The 21,709-nt window shown below is 57.6% G+C and overlaps 1 protein-coding gene across 1 annotated transcript in view; it reads right to left on the reverse strand.

Moving 5' to 3' along the window:
• The window catches only part of ITGA3 (integrin subunit alpha 3), a 42,260-nt gene extending 21,257 nt beyond the window's left edge, over nt 1-21,003 (reverse strand). The window contains exon 1 of the mRNA XM_054014265.1: nt 20,627-21,003. Coding sequence (XP_053870240.1) covers nt 20,627-20,832 — 206 coding nt within the window. The 5' untranslated portion in view covers nt 20,833-21,003. The remainder of the gene's footprint in view (nt 1-20,626) is intronic.
• Between the last annotated feature and the right edge of the window lie 706 nt (nt 21,004-21,709).

Here is a 21,709-nt window from a genome sequence, read left to right on the forward strand (position 1 = left end):
AGAGAATCAACTTCACTCAGCAGCAAAACGCAGCCACCTCTGGGGTGGAACGTGGCTGCCGCTGAACAGCACATAGCAATGCCGCATAACAGGCAAGAAGCTTACAAGGGAGCTCGGACCCCTGTTCCTATTGTTACGGTAGTGCCAGAAGGCCCTACCTGAGATTGGGCGAGGCATGTACAAACACCTAGCTAGAGACAGGCCTGGAGGGAACGCGGCTGCTCACCAGTGGGAGAGCTGTTTGTCACAAGGCCATGCTGGCAGTGGCTGCAGCAGGCAGACTGGAGTCTCTGGAGCTATTCCTGAATGCAGCCGGAGCTGCAACAGGCCAACCAGCCTGCTCTGCCCGCTGATACGACACCCCAGGATCAGCTGGGCATTCTCCTGTCAACAGCTCATCTCCGTGTCAGTCAGACCGTCTGTCACGGAGTGCTCGTCCCCCGAGCCCCATTGCCCCACCGTCAGTCAGACTGTCCGCCATCGAGGTCTCGTCCCCCAAACCTCATTGCCAGTCAGACTGTATGTCACCGAGGGCTTGTTCCTTGACCACATTGCTCTAGTGTCAGACTATCACCGAGGGCTCGTCCCCCGAATCCCATTGCTCCAGCGTCAGTCGGACTTTCCATCACCGAGGGTTCATCCCCCAAACCCCAGTGCTCCAGTGTCAGTCGGACTGTCTATCACCGAGGGCTCGTCCCCCGAATCCCATTGCTCCAGTGTCAGTCGGACTTTCCATCACCGAGGGTTCATCCCCCAAACCCCAGTGCTCCAGTGTCAGTCGGACTGTCTATCACCGAGGGCTCGTCCCCCGAATCCCATTGCTCCAGCGTCAGTCGGACTTTCCATCACCGAGGGTTCATCCCCCAAACCCCAGTGCTCCAGTGTCAGTCGGACTGTCTATCACCGAGGGCTCGTCCCCCGAATCCCATTGCTCCAGTGTCAGTCGGACTTTCCATCACCGAGGGTTCATCCCCCAAGCCCCAGTGCTCCAGCGTCAGTCGGACTGTCTATCACCGAGGACTCGTCCCCTGAATCCCATTGCTCCAGTGTCAGTCGGACTTTCCATCACCGAGGGTTCATCCCCCAAGCCCCAGTGCTCCAGCGTCAGTCGTACTGTCTATCACCGAGGGCTCGTCCCCTGAATCCCATTGCTCCAGTGCCAGTCAGACTGTCTGTCACCGAGCGCTGAGATTACTATTACACTCTAGATCTGTTTACATAATTTCACTCGTTCCCTGTTTCGACGGGAGCAGCAGCAGGAAGCTACATTGCCATGGATACATATTATTTACGTGTGTGCGCGTGGGGGGGGGGGTGCCGAAGAGCCCATCTCAATATTAATTCACTGCAGCTAATGTCTCCCTTCCCGCCGGCTGTGTGCCTCAGGGAGAGTCAGCCGGGTCGCACCTGACAACACTTCAGCCGGCCCCTAGTCGCCTCACCGAGATGTCTTCATGCAGGACGGGGAGCTACGCCCCAAAACGCCAACCTTCCTCGCACCATCCTCCTCCTCGAGGAACAGAGCAGGGCAAGCGGTTCCTAGCAGCTACACTTCCAAGGTGATGCAGGAACGGGGCCCCACTAGGGGAGGCAGCTGGGTGTCACCATTACAAATTTATCTGCCCCCACCACGCAATGTCTCCCCATTAGGTGATTGCTTATGATTTAGAGGGACGAGGCATCAGGGAGGGAAGAAGCCGAGATTTGATCCCATGTGGATTCCTGCCCCCCCTCCCCCGCAGAGGAGTTTGTTGCCCCTCTGCTGTGTGAGATGGCAGGTGGCATCCACCCACCAGAAGTCAAATCACACATCCCATCCCATCCCCTACAGGAGTCGGCGTCATAGCCCCGTGCTGGACAGCGAAGGTTTGCACAGACAGGTGCTCTCAGCCCTCCCTGGATCTCTCTGCACCGCTCTCTCTGCGCTGGCACTAAACCCGGAGGCAGACCAGACCGTGGGAACAGGATGAGACCCAAGATCCAGCTAACCCAGTATCCCGTCTCTGACAGTGGTCACTACCAGAGGAAGGTTGCCCCACACAGTGGGCAGCTGTGGGGTAACCTGCCCCCTATGAAGGTCTCATCCTGACCTCTAACAGATCACTGAAGCCCCCTAGCCCCACTGTTAATATCTCTTCCAAACTTCCTGTTGTCGGCCCCCGCTACACACAGTGGGGGGGTAGATGAGGCAGGTTGGGTGGTTGATTTTACAATCACCTCTCAGGAGGTAGAATTCCACGTTAACCGGCAAATCACTGCCTAAGTGTTTCGGGCCAGTACCGGGTTTACAATGGCATCCAGGGGCGCCATGGAGCTGGGCCCATGCTCTGCTTGCCCTGTGCCCTGAGACCCCACCAGCCCGCTGGCTCCCCCACCCCCATCACTTGCTCCTCTCGGCTGCCCGCTGGCCAGCCGAGGGCTCCTCTCTGCCCCCGGTGCACCTCTAGGTCCGGGCAGTCTCTGCTTCCCACCACCTGCGGGGCCCCACCTGCCTCCCGGGAGCTGAGCCGCCTGGGACTCGGGCAGAAGCCTGGCCAGTCTCGGCAGTCGAGGGGGAGGGGACAATGGGGGGGGGCTTGCCTGGGCCCCTCCAGGCAAGTGGGTCCTGAGGGAGCCTGGCTGGGGTAGGCCACAAACAGTTGCCTCCCAGAGGGCCGGGGAGTGCGGCCGGGAGGCAGGGTGTGGGGGAGTGGGTCTCTGGGTGGTCTGGGGGAGGGGAGGTGCTGGGCTGTGAGGGGGCGGGGAAGATGTGTGTGTTGGGGCACTAGGGTGTGGGGGTTCTGTGGGGGGTGCTGGGCAGTTGTGGTGGGGCTGTGGGCAGGGGTGGTGTTGTGCAGGACGCTGTGCAGTTGTGGGAGGGTCTTGGGGGGGGGCGCTGGGCATAGCGAGCCCAGGGGGGCTCTGGCCATAGGGAGTCGGAGGGGGGAGGGTGTTGGGTGGGGCGGCTGTGGGGCGTGGCATAGGCCCATCCTGACAGGAAGGGGCATGCTGGCAGCACAGGGTCGAGCAGGATATTGTCCATCTGGCAAAAAACAGTGCCCTTGCACTGGGCTGGGTGGAGCGGGGCCGCCCCTGCCACATCATACCCCTGGCCGGCCCCTCACTCCAGGGACCGACCCCCCCCGTGCCGTGCTCCATTGCCCCCATGGGGGCCCACAAATATATTTGGCACTGGGCCCACAAAAGGTTAATCTGGCCGTGTTTAGGGCAGGGTGAGACCGCACTGCCGGGAAATGTATAGACCCCTCAATATTCAACCACTTCAGCTGCGGCTTTATTTACATTCTTCTGCAGAAGTAGGCTCCATCTACAGCTCGGTTCTCCAGAGGTTCCAGCAACGGTCCACCACCTTGGAGGAAGATGGGAAGACCACCCAGCCTGGCCCGGATGCTGGATGGAGATCAAAAGCAAAGAATCCCAGGCTGGCTTGGCTTTTGCAGAATCTCACTCTAGGTTTGCAAGCCCAAAACCAAGTGGGGATTAGATCGGATTCCCATCTTCTCCGGTCCAGCCAAGACCAGGGGAATTTCTATCTCTCTGTCCAGCTAACTCCATATCAGGAGTATGGGAGCATCTCCCGAACCCAGATGGATCTAGCCTCACAGCCCCCTCTGCAAGGTAGGGAAATATTACTCGACCCACGCAAAGATGGGGAAACTGAGGCACGGAGTGATAAAGTGACTTGCCTTCAGTCTCCCTGGGAGTCTGTGGCAGAATCTGGAGTAGAACCCATGTCTGCTGTATAAACGGGGACAGACTCCTCTTCTGATCGCAAACTCCAGCTGACAGGGAGTAAGGACTGTGGGAACACAGCAGTGCCCCCTGCCCTGACACTAGCAGAGAAGGAGTCTCCAGCCAGCACGTTTGGGAGTCGAGCCGCCATTGTGTTTAAACGTGTGCTCTGTGCCCATTACCGTAGCATCTGGGCACCTAACAGCTGTTAGGCTCAAACAGCAGGAGAAGCCCAACAAGCCACTACTAACAAGCCCAACCCTAAGCCACTACTTCGGTGGTAGGGACCCCATTCACACACGGCCTGGCCAACCCACAACCAGTAAACCAAGAGCAACTCCCTGGACCATGGTGGTGAGTATTGTACTGCTATAAGGAAGGGGCCCACGGGCAGCACCTAGCTCTGGTCCTCGCCTGGCGCCCGCCTGTCATAGCACACTCATCTACTCCAACCCCATGGCATGGGTGGCAGCCTGGGGGTGGAGGGGAGGGTAGTTATTAAAATTCTACCTGTCTAAGATATTTAGATGGGTCCTGGTGCCACAGCATCTGCACCTCACAGTCATCTCTGTATGTACCCTCATGACACTCCAGGGAGGCTGGGCACCGCTGTTATTGTTTTACAGGTGAGAACTGAGGCCCGGGGAGGCTAATGGAAGTGAGGAGCTGAAATACCTTTGAGGATCTGGGCCCAAGATGGAGCAGGAATGTGGGTTTCCCAAGTCCTAGGCTAGGGCCCGGACCACTGGCCCATCCTTCCTCTCCGTTCAGTTCTATTTGCACAGGTGCTGGTGACGTATGGCCTTTAATATCCTAGATATGTGTGTGTGTGTGTGTCTTTCAGTTTCACCCTGGCTATGCACCCCTTGTGCTGCCCGGTGTATATCTGTCTCTCCTTACCCCACAGCTGCGATTTCTCCAGCATCTACCCTGCGAGCTGTACCTCACCCGAGCCTGAGCCAAATGAGAGGCAGACGGAGAAAGAGCTGCTGGTGGGGGAGGGGAACACAAGAGAGGAACATGTTTCCAGGCGAGATGCAGAGCCAAGGGGGCTGGGCGATATTGGGACGCGGCCGAGAAGGGTCTCAGACCCACCCTGCTGGAGGAACGGGAAAGAAGCCAGAGAGATTAAGTGACTTGTCCAAGGTCCCACGGGGAGGCAGCGGCAGAGCCTGGACTAGACCCCCACCTCTGCAGGATAAATTTAAACCTTCCCAGAGCACTGGGACTGTGAGGGTGGAAAGCAGCCAGGCCGAGTTGGACTCTGCACTGGAGCAGCAGGGGGTGCAGCCAAGCTCTGAGTCAGAGCTCTGAGATGGAAGAGGTGAGCTCTTCCCCTGCTCACCCACCTGCCGTTCCCTTTCCTGCGCGAGTCCCGGCACGTCCACCTTGCGTACGGGGCCGCGGACTCGCTGGCAGGCGCAGGCAGATAGCAGCGGCCTGCTTATCGAGTGACTCAGGTGCCCACGGCTCAGGAGGGGAAATACTTTCCTGACAAGTCACTCCACTTCCAGCTTCACACACACAGGATGCCAGGGTCAGAGGGGAGTGAGTCAGCTTCCCTGTGCCAGGGCCCCATGCCAACTGGGAGTGCAAAGGCAAGGGGGGGGCAGGGGCAACTGCGTCTTTTCAGCTTAGCAGCACAAAGCCATTTAAGGAAGGTGGCCAGCACACCAGCTGCAGGGGAAATTGACCATCACGAGGGAGTGGCCGTTCTGAGTCCATCATGAATTTGTTCCAAGATGCACCAGGGCATGGGCTCCTAGATCGGATCTTGCTTTATTTTTCCCCAAGCTGGGTACTTTAGCGCAGTATTTGGTGCCTGGGAAGGGGCTGGCAGGGTGCTGAGGTGGCTTCCCCACAAGAGCGAGGTACCGTAGGAGGAATTCGGGACGGGCCTGAATCACCCACCCCTGCCAAAGGTGAATTTCAGACCCAGAACTAAACTTTGCAAGCTTAGGGTGACTCCAAATCAATGGCCAGAAGGCAGGCCCGCGATGCATCTGTCTCAGGCAGGGAACGCGGACCCTGCCACCGGACAGCAGCAGGCAAGCAGGGTTCTCCACAGAGATCAGCCCGCCGGGCAGGACAAGTCCATATGCCTGATGCTCTTGGCGATTACAGGGAACATGCTGCCATTCAGGGCGAGGAGCTCTAGCCCCAGCTACAAAGGGTTAAACGACCCATCGCTTCCCCCAGCAGATGCACGTCCACATGCCAGCCAGCCATGTTCCTGCCGCTCTCTCTCAGGCTGCTGCCCGATGCCATCGCGTGCCCGGGAGCCTTGCCTACTAGCTTGGCACAGACACAGCAGCTGAGAGCACAGAGGCGCCTAGGTTTGGGAGCAAGACAAGTCAGCGTGTGTCATCAGAGACCTTTCTAGCGACTGGCTGGGGCCGGGAAGCCACCAGGACAGAACACCATAGCAGGGAGAGGGCACCCGGAGATGGAAACATTAGCGACGGCACGGCAGGGGACTTCAAACCAGGGGAGTGGCCCCTGGACTCTCTCTCCGCCCCCACTTCCCACAGAGCCTGCATTGGTAGCGACTGCCGGCTGCTCCCGTCGGACGGCTCTTGGGTGAGAGGAGTTTGGGGGTTCTCAGTCCAACCCGAGCTGGGCCAGTGTCCACTGCAGCCGGGATTAATGGCTCCCGGGGAGTCAGGCTCAGGGGAGAGGGCTGAATAGGCCACGAAACTGAGCCCCCACATTTTGCCTCTGGGGGTTGGGGTGCTGGTGAAACAAGCGTTGAGGACAGATTTCCCCGCCATGGAACGAGAAACCCCTCGGGCGCGAAAGGTGAACAGTTGCAGAGAACGGCTACTAGGGCCATCGGAGGAGCGGAGAACCGGCCTTACGAGAGGAGACTTAAGGAGCTTGGCTTGCTTGGCATAACACACAGGCTGAGAGGGATCCGATCGCTCTCTATAAATACATCAGAGGGATAAACACCAGGGAGAGAGAGGAGTTATTTAAGTTAAGGACCACGGCTGGCACAAGAACAAATGGATACAAACTGGCCATCAATAAGTTTAGGCTTAAAATTAGACCAAGGTTTCTGAGCATCAGAGGAGTGAAGTTCTGGATCAGCCTTTCAAGGGGAACAGTGGGGGGCAAACAAAACCCTAACTTGTTTCAAGACTGAGCTTGATACGTTTATGGCGGGGACGGTGTGCTGAAGTTGCCTACAATGGTACACAGCCCATCTATGACTGTTAGCAGCCAATGTGCCATCACTGGCCATTGGAGATACTCGACGGGGAGGGGTCTGAGTTACTACCACAAATTCTTCCCCGGGTGTCTGGCTGGTGGGGCTTGCCCACATACTCAGGGTCTAACCGATCGCCAGATTTCAGATCGGGAAGGAAGGAATTTCCCCCCAGGTCAGATTGGCAGAGACCCTGGGGAGGTTTCGCCACCTTCTGCAGCGTAGAGCCCGGGTCATCGGCTGGTTTGAACTAGAGTAAATGGTGGATTCTCTGTAACGGGAAGTCTTTCAATCATGATTTGAGGCGTTCAGTAACTCAGCCTGTTGCAGGAGTGGGTGGGTGAGGGTCTGCAGCCTGCAGGGGTCAGACTAGATGATCATGATGTGCCCTGCTGGCCTTGACATCTCTGAGTGGTCTGTGTCTGCGCCCCAGGGCAGCATCCGTGGTGGACCCGCTAACACCAGACCCAGCGTCCTCGGTGCATGGAGCACAGGGGAGCGGCCTAGAAGGAGCTCCCCCGAGGGAGCCGATGCCCGGGGTTCCTACCCACTGCGGCCAGGACCGAAACCAAAGGGAGCTCGCTTGGAGCCGAGAGCAGCCCAGGCCTGGGCCCCAGCTCCGTGACCTTGACGCAGGGAGGGGCCCTGCCGGTAAGTGGTTTCTGGCATGCCCAGGAAGGAAGCCCTGGCTGCTGGCTGGCAGTGGGGGGGAACCAGCGCTCAGAGATCGCACCGTCAGATTCTGTCACGCGCCCCAGCCGAGCGAGCAGCAGGGGCTTGGCCCATCTCAAGGGATCTGGGGAACCTCCCGGCAGGAGGAGTCGCCGGAGGCTTCCACCCAACCCATCACAGAAATCAGGCTCTCCTCCCCTGCCCAGCGGCTCAGCCCAGGCCAGGTGGGCCCAGAAGTGCACCACCCCTTTCTCTACCTATCAATCCCCCCGCCCCCCGAGCACCTGAGTTCCCAGGTCCCTCTGCCTCTTCTCCGCCCCTGGCCTGGACCCTGCCTGCGTGAGGCTTTGCCCGTGGGCCCCATGCGCCTCCTGGGAGGTGGGGTGGGGTTTCCGGGAAGGCAGGTGGCAGTCTTGGAAAGTGGCCTGGCGCAGGGCAAGCAGGACCCACCAGCCAGGATGTGCCGGGGCCAAAGTACCTGGGCCAGGGGCCCATGCAGAACCTTCCTCCCCTGGGGGGAGCATCCCACATGCCAGCTGCCCCCCAGAGCAGGAGACGCGGGTTGAGCGGGAATCAGCCTGCAGGAGTCAGGGGGCCCCTCCCGTGCAGCAAGAAGAAAACCCAGCTCCAAGGCAGCTGCTTGGCGGAGCCGGGCTGAAAAGGCTGCCGGGTGCCGGCTAAGCCAAGAGCGAGCTGTTCAAATAAAGCCCTGGAGCCAAGCCAAGCCCTCGGCACGGAGAGAGGAGCCGGGCCACAGCTTCACCCCGGCCGTCACTAGTTAATAGCACATCTGCTTGGAGATCGGCCCCTCAGCTGCTGGGCAAGAGGCGAGACGGGAGGGGAGGCAAGAGGGCAGTTTGTCCATCTCCAGCTACTTCCAGGCCAGGATCTCCTTTGCCGCCATTAAGGAATTCAGCTTCACCCAGGCCCCTCCTCTGTGGGAGGTAAGCCACTATTATCCCCATTTTACAGAAAGGGAAACGGAGGCACAGAGAGGGGAAAGGACTCACCCAAGGTCGCACAACCAGTCAGTGGCAGAGCTGGGACTAGAGCCCAAGGTCCTGGAGTCCCCCGCTCTAACCACTAGACAACGGCCCGTCCCAGAGCCAAAAGCAGAACCCAAGGGTGCAGGGTCCTAACCACTAGCCCCACGCCGGGGCATCGAGGACACTAACATCATCGCCACAAGCAGATGGTGGGGTGTTCATCAGCAGAAGGAGCCGCGGGGCTTAGAGAGCGGCGGCCGCGATGTCAGAGGGGATGGGCACCATCCGCGCAGGAACATGCAGGCACACATCTGGCAGGGCAAGATAAAGCAAATCCCTTCCTCCCAGGGCTTATCCACCCGCACACGGCAAAGGACAAGAACGACTCCAAACAGGGAATGGGGCCATGCACATCTCCCAGGCAGCTGAGAGACCAAGGAGGAGGTGGTGTAGGATCCCGGGGGAGGGGGGGGGGAGCAGAGAATGGGGGCCTCTGGGACTAGATCCAATGCCAATCGAGCCTGAATGCGCGTGGATCGCTTCCCGTCCCCAGGAGAAGGTGGCAAGAGTGGAGTGGGGGGGGGGAGGGAAATGAGGTGGGCTGCAGAAATAGGGATTAAACTAACCCTCGAAAGAAAGCGACTGAAGAGGGAAGGATGGTCCAGTGGTTAGAGCACCAGCCTGGACACCAGGCCTCCTGAGTCCAATTCCCTGCTCTGCCACAGACACCCAGTTTGACCTTGGGCAAGTTACTCAGACTGTCTGTCCTCAGTTCCCGTCTGTGAAATGGGGGGGGGCGGATGATGCCGGCTTTGCCCTGCCCTGCCCCTGATTTAGTTGGGGATCGGTCCTGCTTTGAGCAGGGGGTTGGACTAGATACCTCCTGAGGTCCCTTCCAAACCTGATATTCTATGAAAGCTGGATAATTTGATGGAGGCCCTAGAAATATCTCAGAATAGGGTGACCCGATGTCCCGATTTTATAGGTACAGCCCTGATATTTGGGGCTTTGTCTTATATAGGCGCCTATTTTACACACACACACACACACACCTGTCCCGATTTTTCACACTTGCTGTCTGGTCACCCTACCTCAGAAGAGCCTCTTCATCTTCCCCCAGAGGAAGACAACTGAATGCCTGCAGCTCGCCTCCCAGCCCCAGGAGCAGGGGGCCAGGGTGGAGCTGGGGGGGGGGGGGGTGTCCATCTGTGGAGCAAGGCAGAGGTAACCTAGGCAGTGGGGCGATCAGAGACCGCTGACTGCTACTGACTCATTGTTCCCTTGTGCTCCTCGATCTGGCTTCAGCCACCTCTGGAGTTGGCTCCTTGGGGCAGGGGCTGGCTTTTTGTACAGCACCTAGCACAGGAGGGGCCTAGCCCAGGACGGAGGCTCCCACATAAGCCGCAAAAGGTCACAGAGAACAAATTCTTCTCCCCCCCCCCACCCCGCAGAAGAGGTGGCAGGGGAATCTCCACGCTGCGCAAAGGCAGAGACTGACTTCCCCTCGTACCCCGAAGTGGGTGGTCCTGGCTTGGCCGGGGGGGGGGGGGGGAAATCTAGCATTAAAGCCACGTGAATCGCCCGGCGTGGAGCGAGCGCATTCCTCCCCGCTTCAGGGCCATCACTCACTCCTCTCCCCATTATAAACACATCCCCCGGCCCACCGGGATGCTAGCAGTGGGAGGAACCGTCTGCTCCTTGCCACTGCCGCCCGGCCTTCAGGCGAGAGAAATATCCCCTTGCCGCTCTGAGGCCGGCTCCCCTTCCTGCTAGGCCACCTGCCGCCGCAGCCCAGACGCAGGACAAGGGGCTGAGCCCTGGACATCAGAGGCTGGGTTCTGCAATGCTCACCAGCACTGGGAGGATGGGGAAGTTTGCTCAACCCTCAGAGAGCACGTCAGGGGTGGAGGCAGACAGTACGCCCCCACTACCCCTTCCAGCCTCAGCCTGCTCCCTGCCAAGGGAGGCCTGGAGATGCTCTTCCCCTCTGGCCCCGGCAGGGTCGCTGGTGAGGACGTTCGGGGAAAATCCAGCCGCCACCTTAGGCCGGGTGGTTAAAGCTTTGTCCTCCCACCTGCCCCGGCCCCAGAAGTTTGTTGGTCTCCTTCCGGGAATGGGGAAGCCCCAGCTGCGGCGTGGGGGTGCAGAGGAAGCGGACGGTGGGGAAACGTACGCAGATGACAAGCCCTGATGTAGGAGAGAGCCCCCTTCAACCTCGTTCAGAGTTAGGGGTTTCGTTTGATTTGTTCCAAGCGGATGACAACGAGCCAGGAGAGCTGGATTCTGTTCCTGGCTGCGGGAGGGCAGTGGGGTCTAGTGGCTAGAGCCGTAGCGACAGAGCCAGGAAGCCTGGGTTCTATTCCTGGCTCTGGCAGGGCGGTGAGGTGCGGGACTCATTGAAGAGTTTGGCCCCAGAGCCAACCATTCCAAAAGCCTCCGATATTTGGAGCGGGGAGGGGAAGGAAAGTGTGTTTCGGTTACGGACACCCCCCCCTCTCTGGATCCCTGCTCGCCAGGAATTAACAGCCCACCAAAAGCAGGCAAGATTCCTGTGTGAGCTGCCTTCCCGGGGGAGTGACATGGCTGGGAATCCTGAGGGGTGCAGGGCAGACAGAGCTGGTGGTTTTGTCGGGGTAAATACAGATCCCTCAGGCGGGAGCTAATCCTCCAGGAGGAAGGCACCCATTGGAGGAGGCTGCCGAAGGATTTGCTGATCTGTGGAGGGAGAAGAAGTGGGGTTGCCCACACCCTGAAGCAGGCAGGGCTTCCACATGCTGGAAGTGCGAGGAAGGGAGCAGGCAGGAATGCAAGAAGTTGCCCCACACTCCAGCCCCCCTGCCCTGGATCCAGTGTCGGCTGGCACGGCAGGGACCAGCGTTCACTCCCCGACAGGCCCTGGCTGGGGGAGGGAAGCCAGGTGGGGAGGGGATGCAGGCCCCAGCCCATGGAATCCTCTCCCATCTCTTGCTCAAGGCAGGGGCTGGGTGCTGTCCCTGCATGCCTGGCAGGCCGGCACACGCTTCAATCGCTGACATTCCCCATAGCTCCTGGCTATAAAAAAAAATCCCAAATACCTGACAGCGTCAGGAGCGCCAGACACGCCAGGAGCACGTGAGCAGCGGAGAAGCCAAAGGGGCGTGGATCGTGCCGGCTGTGCCAGCCCCGCTCCCACAGCGGGACAATGGGCTGGACACGAGGCACGGCTCTCCTCGGCCAGACGGTTGTCATGCCCTGGGCTCTCAGTAGAGCAAGCCACCTCCACCCAAGGGACAAAGCACTCCCTGGTAATGCACAGATCTTACAGCCCTAGAGCACCTTTCACCCAACGCGCTTTACAAACGGCAATGCCGCCACCAAGATGCAGCCACCTCTGGGGTGGTAGCCCAGCATCTTCCCACCCGGCAAGAGCCAGGCCCGGGGGAAAAAGGAATTGGAGACCGTGACACAATCCCTGAACTGTGCAGCTGTCACCCTCCACGCACAAGCCAGAGCAAAGCAAGCGCTGGTGTCCTGGGCAGACCGGTGCAAGGAAGCACCTCGCACGGCCTCAGCTCCGTGCACACAGACCGGCAGGAAGCCATGGGGCTGAGTGCACAGTGGGCCCAAGAATCCCTGCCACCCCCATGCAATAGGCCCCGATGCCCGTGCCCTAGCAGCCATCTGGGCTATTTTCAGTCCTGATTCCAAGAGGCCTCCAGCTACTCTGGACTCTGCCCCCCAACCCCGCCGCCCTGGGTCCAGCTCATCCGTCACTCGGGAAATCCTCACTTGCCAGTTTGCGCTGAAGGCCAAAGTGAGTGGGAAGGAGAGTGACGGACAGGAGGGAGAAAAATGAGGTGATCTAAAATGAGAGCGACAGGCCCTACGTCAGCTGGGATACAGACATCCCCCCCGCCTGATCCATCCCGGCCGCTCTCCCACGATCCCCAGCCCCACTCGGATGAATGCTGCTTAGCAGAACCCAGCCAGAATCTTGCGCGATTCACCCCGCATCCTGGTTCGTTTTCTCCGCTCCGCGCCTGCCCTCCTGCCACTTTCTCCGGGCTTGTCTACACTTAAAACGCCACAGCGGCCCACTTCCATCAACATAGAGAAGTTCCTGGAGGATGGGTCCATCAAGGGCTATTAGGGATGCAACCCCATACTCTGAGCGTCCCTGGCCTTTATTTGCCAGTAGCTGGGAATGGGCGACAGGGGATGGATCAGTTGGTGATTCCCGGTTCTGTTCATTCCCTCTGGGGCACCTGGCATTGGCCACTGTTGGAAGACAGGACACTGGGCGAACTGGCTGACCCAATACGGCCATTCCTATGTTCTAACCTAGCAATGGCTACACAGGGACTTAGGTTGGCTTAACTGCACTGCTCAGGGTTGTGGATTGTTCACACCCCTGAGCGCTGTAGTTATGACCACCTCATTCTCCTAGTGTAGGCCAGGCCTTGGTTTCACCATCCGCGTGCATTAGGACTCTGTACCTCTCACCCTTCTGATCCCCGTCATCACAGCACCCTGATCAGTCCAGGGCTGCTTTACTCAGAGTTGGCATTTTAGTTCCTCAATTCTTTTTCCTCCCTTACCCGCTGTCCGGATAGTAAGTCCAGACCAATCCTCATCCCCAACATACACTTTCTTCCTCCTCGCTGAACGCTGTGGCAGACCCGTCCCTATATTGCAGAGCTTTACTTGGGGCTTTTTACCATCGATCCCGTTAAAGAAACAAATGGATCCACGCTCCTCTAAAAGGAAAAGCCTCTTCCTTGAAGCTCACAATCCCCGTCACTATCCCAGAGCAACGATAAAGAGAGTGAATCAGTTTATAGGCTTTGTAATTACTGGAAAGGACGCATTACTGGCCTGCCAGCGAGCCAGGAGATGGCTGGAAGGCAGGTGATGGGCAGCTTTTTAAGCACCTAGTGATTTTGGGAAGGGCTCCAGCCCCAGAATAATTTATAATAATGGAGATATCCCATCTCCTAGAACTGGAAGGGACCTTGAAAGGTCATCGAGTCCAGCCCCCTGCCTTCACTAGCAGGACCAAGTACTAGAAGAGATGGGCGGGGGCAGAGGGAGAGTGAGAAATGGCAGTTCATGACTGACAGCCACGTGAATTCTGGCTATTTGCAAAAAAGGCTTGTAAAAGCATTTCCTGAATTAGCAAAATTCTCTTTGGAGGAGTGGGGAGGCGGTTCCGGAGAAATTAAACAATTGCTGCTACTCCAGATACAAAAAGAGAACATCTCTGTGACGACCAGACACTGCGTCCCCGTGCTCACTTTTATTATTTACACTACGGTATCCAGCAGACAGCGGGGCCCCAGCGTTCCAGGTGCCATACAGAGCCAGAGAGAGAGAGAGATGGCCCTGAAGATCTCACCGTCTGGATGCTTCCACTTCTGGGAGGCCATTCTGAGACACCCCATGGTCAAGGCCTGAGGGGGGAGAGCAGAGGCACACAGAGGACAAATGGAGAGAGCAGAGCCAGGTCTCCTCTACCCCACCCTCTTACCCACTGGACTAGATTGTCCATCTAGAAGGACTGGACCAGAGAACTCCACAGCTACTATTAAAGTGGAGGTCAATCCTCATGCTTCAGGGCATGGAGTCAGGCAGGAATTCCCCACCCCCACCCCAATGCACTGTCTAGCTTTGCACAGGCCAGGCATGCTAGGGTTTGGTGCACCTTCCTTAGTAGCCTCCGGTGTTGAAGAGGCTGGGATGGATCAATTGGACAATTCCTGGATTCCCCCCCCCCCAAATCCACAGGCCTAATTTCTCATGGCTTTGGGGTAACAGAGCCAATGTGCCCTCCAAATACCAGCCAGGAGTCCGCCACGGTTAGGGAGTCTCACCCCTGCATAGGCGGTCATTGCCTTGAGCACCAGGAATGCCAAGAGAGCATCTCTAGGTCCTGCTGTCCAGATATGCATTCCCTGAGAGACGGGCCCTCCCCAGCACATTACTGGCCTAGCTCTCACAGGAGCAACCCCCCGATGCCTGATGCAGTTGGGCACAGGGAAGGACCTACCCTTGCTGCTGCCCAATCTAGTCCTTCAGGGCAGGGCCTGAGGCGTGCTCAGGGTCAGTGAGCCACCCCCTGCTCGGGGCAGGGACGGGGAGGGCACCTGCAAACGAGGTGCCCTCACTCTGCTCTCGAGGCGGGATCCAGATGTGCATTTCCAGGCCAGCTGTGGAGAAAGCGGAATCTCTCGCAGCAGTTCCCTGGGCAGCAGCCCACCTGCTGGTGGGAACATGACACGAGGGGGACAGGAGGTACCAAACGCCTAGATGGGCTGTGCAAAGCCCAAGGATGCCAACTCGCTGGTCAGATCAGGACCTCAACCGTGGGAGAAGACTATCCATCGGGGAGGGGTTGGAAGGGCCCAGGTTCCACCCACTTCTATTCATTGGCCAGTGTAGCTGGCCAGGCCTTTGGTGGGGCATAAGCTGCCGTAGAGAAAGGGGCAGAGGAATTTACCGCCCATCCTGACCTGGGGAGGGATGGAGACTTTCAGGCTGCGTTGACACAGCAGAGAAGACAACAGGGCAACTCCGCTCTTAACTCAGGTTAGCGGCTCGAGTTCAAGCCTCAAGGGTAGGCTGGGGTTGAACCCGAGCTGCTGCGTCTTCACGGCAACGTGAACCCGCGTTCACTAACCCACGTTCCGAACGCCCCCTTTGGGCAGCCAAGAGACACCCTTGGAGTCCCAATTCGCTCTCCGCTGCGGGCAGCTACCTGGCACCCCTTCCTCAAGGCAGGTCGCAAGGTTGCAATCTGGCATGGGGCCAGAGGCACCGGGCTTGCTCTGATGCTCCTGTCATTGAATCTCTATTTGAACTGCCTCTTGTTTAAAACTTGACACACTCAGAACGGCCCTGGCAAAGCCCCCGCCTCCGCCATGCCCGTAAAGCAATGGGAGAGGGAGCAGCAGAGACTGGAGGGGAGGAGAGGGAGATCTGAATGAACGGGAACCTCTCCAGAATTGGGAGCCGACCTCATCACAGAAGGCTCAACGAAGGCGTCTGCCCGAGTCACTAGGCTCTAGCGAGAAGGGGGCGGGAATGAACACAGCACATCCTGGGACATCGTCGGATCAGTCAGAGATTCAGCCTCCGCTGAGGGCGTTTGGTTCAGGTCCCCTCAAAATACCACCACCACCACCTGGCAGCATCTGTAACCCCTCTTCAGAGGGCACAGTGCTCGCCGGACAGCGAAGGACTACGCAGGGGATGAGCATTGTTATTCCCATCTCACAGCTGGGGAAACAAGGGCCTGATTTGCTGAAGTAGCCTCTTACCTCTGGACGCCCAGCTTGGGATGCTTAAAGTCTGATCTCCAGAGCCGCTCAGCTCCCATTGACTTCAGCTCAGCACCTCTGAAAACCCAGCCCTTAAATGTCTAGAGCGGGCACCCAGAAGTGGAAGCAACCAGACTTGGTGAACCGTCTGAAAACACGGGCCAAAGGGAGTTACCTAGGGTCACCCAGCAGCTCGGCGGCACCGTTAGAAAGAGAACCAAGGAGTCCTGGCTGCCAGCCCAGCGCTTTAACCACAAGACCGCTTAGAAACCAAAGAGATCCAGCGATGGGCAGCTGAACTGATCAAAGGAGAGACTGAAAAGGTGAAAGGGTAACATTTTCCAGAGTGCCTGAAGTGACTTCGGCCCTTGGGGAACAAACATTTAATAATGGGCTCTGCACTCCCGCAGAGAAAGGTACAACACACCCAGTGGCTGGAAACTGAAGCTAGACAAATTCAGACTGGAAATAAAGGCATAAATTTTTAAGTGAGAGCAATTAGCCACTGGAACAATTTACCAAGGGTCAGCCATGGTAAATTCTCCATCACTGATAGTTTTTAAAGCCAGATTGGATGTTTTTCCTCAAAGATCTGTTGTAGGAATTATTTTGGGAAGTTCTCTGGCCTGCGCTACAGAGGAGGTCAGCCGATGATCGCAATGGTCCGTCCTGGGGCAAAAAATCTGTCTGGGGATTAGTCCAGCTTTGAACGGGGGTTGGACTAGATGACCTCCTGAGGTCCCTTCCAACCCTGATATTCTATGAAGTCCCTTCCAAAAGTGAGCTTACGGCTGCATTTACACGGTCAGTGAAAATCAGGCTGCTAAACACCAATGTCACTTTTAAAATTAGCTCTCAAGTTACTTAGGTGCTTTGGAAAATTCTCCCTGAGAGCGATTTTATGTGGGAACAGAATAGACATGGCAGAAGTGTCGAAAATAATGACTGGTGTAGATAACGCCTGTCAGTTCTACTTTCCCTCTTCCCCAACGAAAGGAAAAGAGGACAGCAGATGAAATTTAAATGATAAAATGCAAGTGGATGAAAGCACATCTTAGTATAGGCCCCAATCCAGCAACCTACTTAAAACACATGCGAAACGTTAAGTAACGCGAGCTGTCTCATTGACATAAATTGATCTAAGAAGCATACATGTGTTTAAGTGTTTTGCTGGATCAGAGCCATAATACTCATGCTTCAAGGCATAAACTGGCTGCAAATTGACAGGGGTCAGGAAGAAACTTCCCCTATGGACAGGTTGTTCCATAATTATCCATTATACGGTTTCATCCTCTGAAGCAGCAGGTGCTAACTCTGGTCAGAGACAGGTTACTGGACTAGGTGGACCAAGGGTCTGATCTGGCATGGTGATTGTATGTTCCTGGTACGCACATGGGGGGGGGGGGGGGGGGGATAGCTCAGTGGTTTGAGCACTGGCCTGCTAAACCCAGGGTTGTGAGTTCAATCCTTGAGGGGGCCACTTGGGGATCTGGGGCAAAATCAGTACTTGGTCCTGCTAGTGAAGGCAGGGGGCTGGACTTGATGACCTTTCAAGGTCCCTTCCAGTTCTAGGAGATGGGATATCTCCATTAATTAAATTAATTAATTATGATGAGCTGACTTGGAAATCCATCTCCTTAATGGTTCAGATAGCCAGTGCGCCCTCCCCATGGAGCCATCCTCTCCCATCTTTGTCAGAGCACCAACAGCAGCAGAACCAGCTGTCCTCTCCATGACCGCTGAATCCAAGCCAGGATTTCAGGAGACCCTCTGTGGTGCCACTGGGCAGTGCAGGCTGGGAGCCAGAGAGACCCACAGGGTCTGTCTTGTATCCAGGCACCAGGGAAGAGGACCCAGGTGGTCAATTCTCTTCTTCACGTTGTTCATGTCAGACAACCACCGCGTCTAGGCCAATAGCATCCGGTGTCGACCACGCGCTTCACAGGAAAGCAGCCTGCACTCACATAAACCCACAAACACCTCGCCAACTGTGCAATGCAGCAGATGGAGTGCAAACAGACACCACTGGCCCTTTCTGCAGCCCAAGCAGGTCCTTTAGCCCTCAGTGTACTCAGGCTTGTTATCCCAAAGCTAACACAGGTGAGACACAAAAGCTCAGCGCCAGGGTCAGTCTTGCAAAAGCAGCTGTTGCCCTTCGGACTTTTCCTTGCCGCCTTTCTCCGGAGAGCCCCAGTTACAACAACTCTGTCCTTGTAAAGAGCCCTCAGGGCCCGCTCCTGTGGGACCTTCCAGGAGCAGAACATGGAGAAGGCTCCGGTGTCCACCTTCCAAGTCCTCACACGCACAGGGGGCTGCTTCCAAATCTGGCTTCGGAGCATCGCTTTATCCTCAGAAAGGCCCGAGTTGCCAAGGTTTGGGCGTGGCTGAGGATTTTCAAGCTTGGGGGGTTGAAATCGAGGCCAGCACATGGACGTCTAGGGGGACAGAGGCAGAGAAGAACCTCACGAGAGTCTGGATTTTCGCTCCGGTCTTGATCCCTCTGGGCTTTTAGCTGTTTATCCGGACTCACCTGGGCCCCACTCACAGTCCTTAATGGACTTTTTCTCCCAGCACCCTGGTGAGGCAGGGCAGGGATAGTGTCCCGAGAACGGAGAGGCGAAGGCCAAGATCCACAACAGAGGATCTAGACCGCACTGACTCACCCAATGCCACCCAGGCAAGTCTGTGGTGAAGCAGGGAATTGAATCCGCCTCTCCCAAGTCACAGGCGAGGGCCCTAACCACTGGGCCTTCCTTCCTCTCTAACAACCCTTCCCAAGCGGGGTAGATCCCAGCGATCACCAGGCTTCCCCAACACACTTGGCGAGCCACCGTTTCCCAGCGCAGAGCCCCCAACGCCTCCGCTCCTCCTCCCTAGCAGCTGTTCTGGAGAGAGACAGAACCATTTCACTCCCCCTTTAAAAAAAAAAAATTAAAAAAATCCCACACTTCATCAAGAGCATTTCCAATGAATCTTTGGAATGCACAGCAGATGCCTGCAGCCCATGCAGCTGTTGCAGTGAGAACTCTCCGCAGGGCACCCGATCCTCGCTTGGTGCAAGGGAAAGAGACCCTTCAGCTGGCTCCCAACTTCAAAAGCCAGGGGAACCCGACGCCTCGCTGCCCTGCATCTCCTACGGACATCTACACCAGTGCAAAATGAGCCGGCGACGCTACGGAATCAGGGGAGCGTTTTGCACCGGTGTCGATGACAGCATCAGGCCACCGGGAGAGTTCAAGGGCAGAGGAGACCAGACCGGGTCATCTAGCCTGACCTCCTGTCTATCACAGGCCCCCACCACCCAGCACCCACGCCCCAAACCGAAGTTAGACCAAAGTACTGCAGCAAACAAGAGCTTAGACCATCATGTGCCACAGGCAGAGATTAGGAAGGTCCGAGGGGCACCAGCGTCCGAGGCCCCCGCAATGGCGGGGAATTGATGAAGTGAGATAGACCCCAAGCGACCCTCACCCCCACACTGCAGAGGAAGGTGAAACCCACCCCTCAGGTGCAGGCCGGGGCGCTGGAACAGTTTGTACAGTGGGGGGTGCTGAGAGCCGTGGAACCAAACTGTAAAGCCTGTATATAATGGAAACCACTTCAAGCCAGGGGGTGCAATAGCACCCCCAGTTCCAGCACCCGTGGGTGCAGGGCAATCAAGCTGCCACGACTGGACAAAAATACCACAGTTGGATTCTCCCTCGACTCTCAGATTTGAAAGGAGCCAGTCCTGATTTACACAGGGGTGGATAAGGGAATCAGGCCTTTGAGAGCATGAAATAGAGCTCTCGGAGAGAGCCGGGGGGTGCAGGGTGAGGGGGAAGCTAGTTAATCAAGAGAGAATCCACTGACTGAAAGCTCTTTTGCAAGGGTTTAGTAAAGAATCGCAGGAATGTTCAACAGGTCCCTGGGAAGTTTCCTCCCCTCGCCACCAGCCTCTCGCCCATTCAAACATCTCCAGAGGCGCTGAGGGGGATCTTTCAGGGTTCGTGGCTCTGCAGTTGCACTCCAGAGCAAGGACCACAGAGGAAACCATTCAAAAGCTCTATCCACCCTCCCTCTTCCGAGGGATCAGGGATGAACTCGCTAGAGGCCCAGGGCTGCTCCCATGGCAGCTGGGGGTAGAAGGGTAAGGTGCCAAGATTAGCCAGAGAGCTTGGATTCACCCCTTCTGGGTGCAGGTTGAATCTCAGTTCCTGTTCATTGCCTGAGCCCTGGAAAAGCTTTCTGGGGGGGTGAACTGACCGTATCCCACAAGAACACAGTCAGCATGGGCAGCTGGTCTCCAGGGATCCCCTGCAGCCCCCCCCCTCGCTGATCCTGCAAACCGTACCCAGGGGTGTCCCCTTTACTCAGGGCAACCCAGGGATTTCAGCGAGGCGTGAGTCAAGTTAGGGCCCGAGCCTGCAAACAGGGAGGGGGGCTAAGGCAGCCCCATTCCACCACAGGCTGGAAGAGGGGTGGGGGTGTCAATTGCAAAATAAATCATACTAAAGTCGTGCATTATTGCTCCAGTTACAACATTGGCGTCCCCTCACTCCCCCCCACCTCCAAAAAAAAAACCGCATCGGATCCCCTTTCAGCAGAGGCTGCAAGTTCACAGTCCCCCCCCCCCCCCCCAGCAAAACCAGAGCTGGGCTGCACCCAGTACACCTCAATCCCCCCGCAATGATCCCTGGCCGGGGGGGTCCCCCGGAGCTAGGATCGGGCCCCTTCCCCGGCGAGGTACTCACAGGTATCGGTCCTGCCCCTGCGTCTGGTGGTGCAGCGCCACCGAGAAGCCGAAGAAGCTGCCGTCGGTCCCGCCCCGCTTCAGGACCAAGAATTTGGTGTCCAGGTTGAATCCGGCGCCGCCCGGGCTGCAGAGAGCCCCCCAGACCAGGCACAGCCGGAGGAGCCGGGGCCCAGGGCCAGCCCTGTTGCTGCGGCCAGGAGCCATGATGGGCCGGTCCCTGCCTCCCCGGCCAGTCCCAGGGGCAAGGTCCGGTGCAGCCTCCGGTCTCCCCAGCAAAGCCCCGTGCGCTGGGGGCTGAGCGAGTCCCCGGGCTCCAGCCTGCACGGGCGGGGGAGGAGCGAGCTGCCTCCTCCCCACCTTGCGCGGCCCTTTTCTTCCGGGGAACAGCCCCAAGCGCGGCAGGCAAAGAGTTAAACCCTTAAAGAGGCCGTGTCATTGGGGCCGGGCTGCTCCATCCCCGGAGGGGGAGGGGCGCTGGTTCCTAGCTGGGAGGGGAGGGCTGGTGTCCCCCCCCATGCACAGGGAATTTTGCAGGCGGATACACGCGTTGGCCGCGTTTAAAGAAGTGCGACACAAACTTTCAGCCCTGGGTGGGTTCTTGCAAGCACCTCCAGCTCCATCCCACCACCTGGAGGGGCACCTTGCCCAGGGAGCAAAGCCCTCAGGCGCCAGTGTAGGGTGACCAGATGTGCCAATTTTATAGGGACAGTCCCGATTTTGGGGTCTTTTTCTTATATAGGCGCCTATTACCCCCCACCCCTTGTCCCGATTTTTCACATTCGCTGTCTGGTCGCCCTACGCCAGTGCCAACTCTCAGCCGGAGTAAGGCTGGCCGGATCAGGCCCTCGGGCACCAGCCAACGCGCCTTGCCAAGGAAAAGGAAGTCGCCCGTGCGGTTAGTTCCACTCTGCCGTGGCTGGGCGTTGTGGCGACTGGCGAGAGCCGGATGATGCAGAATTATTTTTAACGCGGGAAGTTTTATCTTGCCCTGGCGACCGTGGGGTCAGGTTCACAGCCCTGGAGACACCGACGGCTCAGAATAAATAGAGCGCAGAGAACAAGCGATCCACACACAATTGCC

This window comes from Malaclemys terrapin, chromosome 25 (genome assembly GCF_027887155.1).
Source record: "Malaclemys terrapin pileata isolate rMalTer1 chromosome 25, rMalTer1.hap1, whole genome shotgun sequence".
NCBI classification, from domain to species: domain Eukaryota; kingdom Metazoa; phylum Chordata; order Testudines; family Emydidae; genus Malaclemys; species Malaclemys terrapin.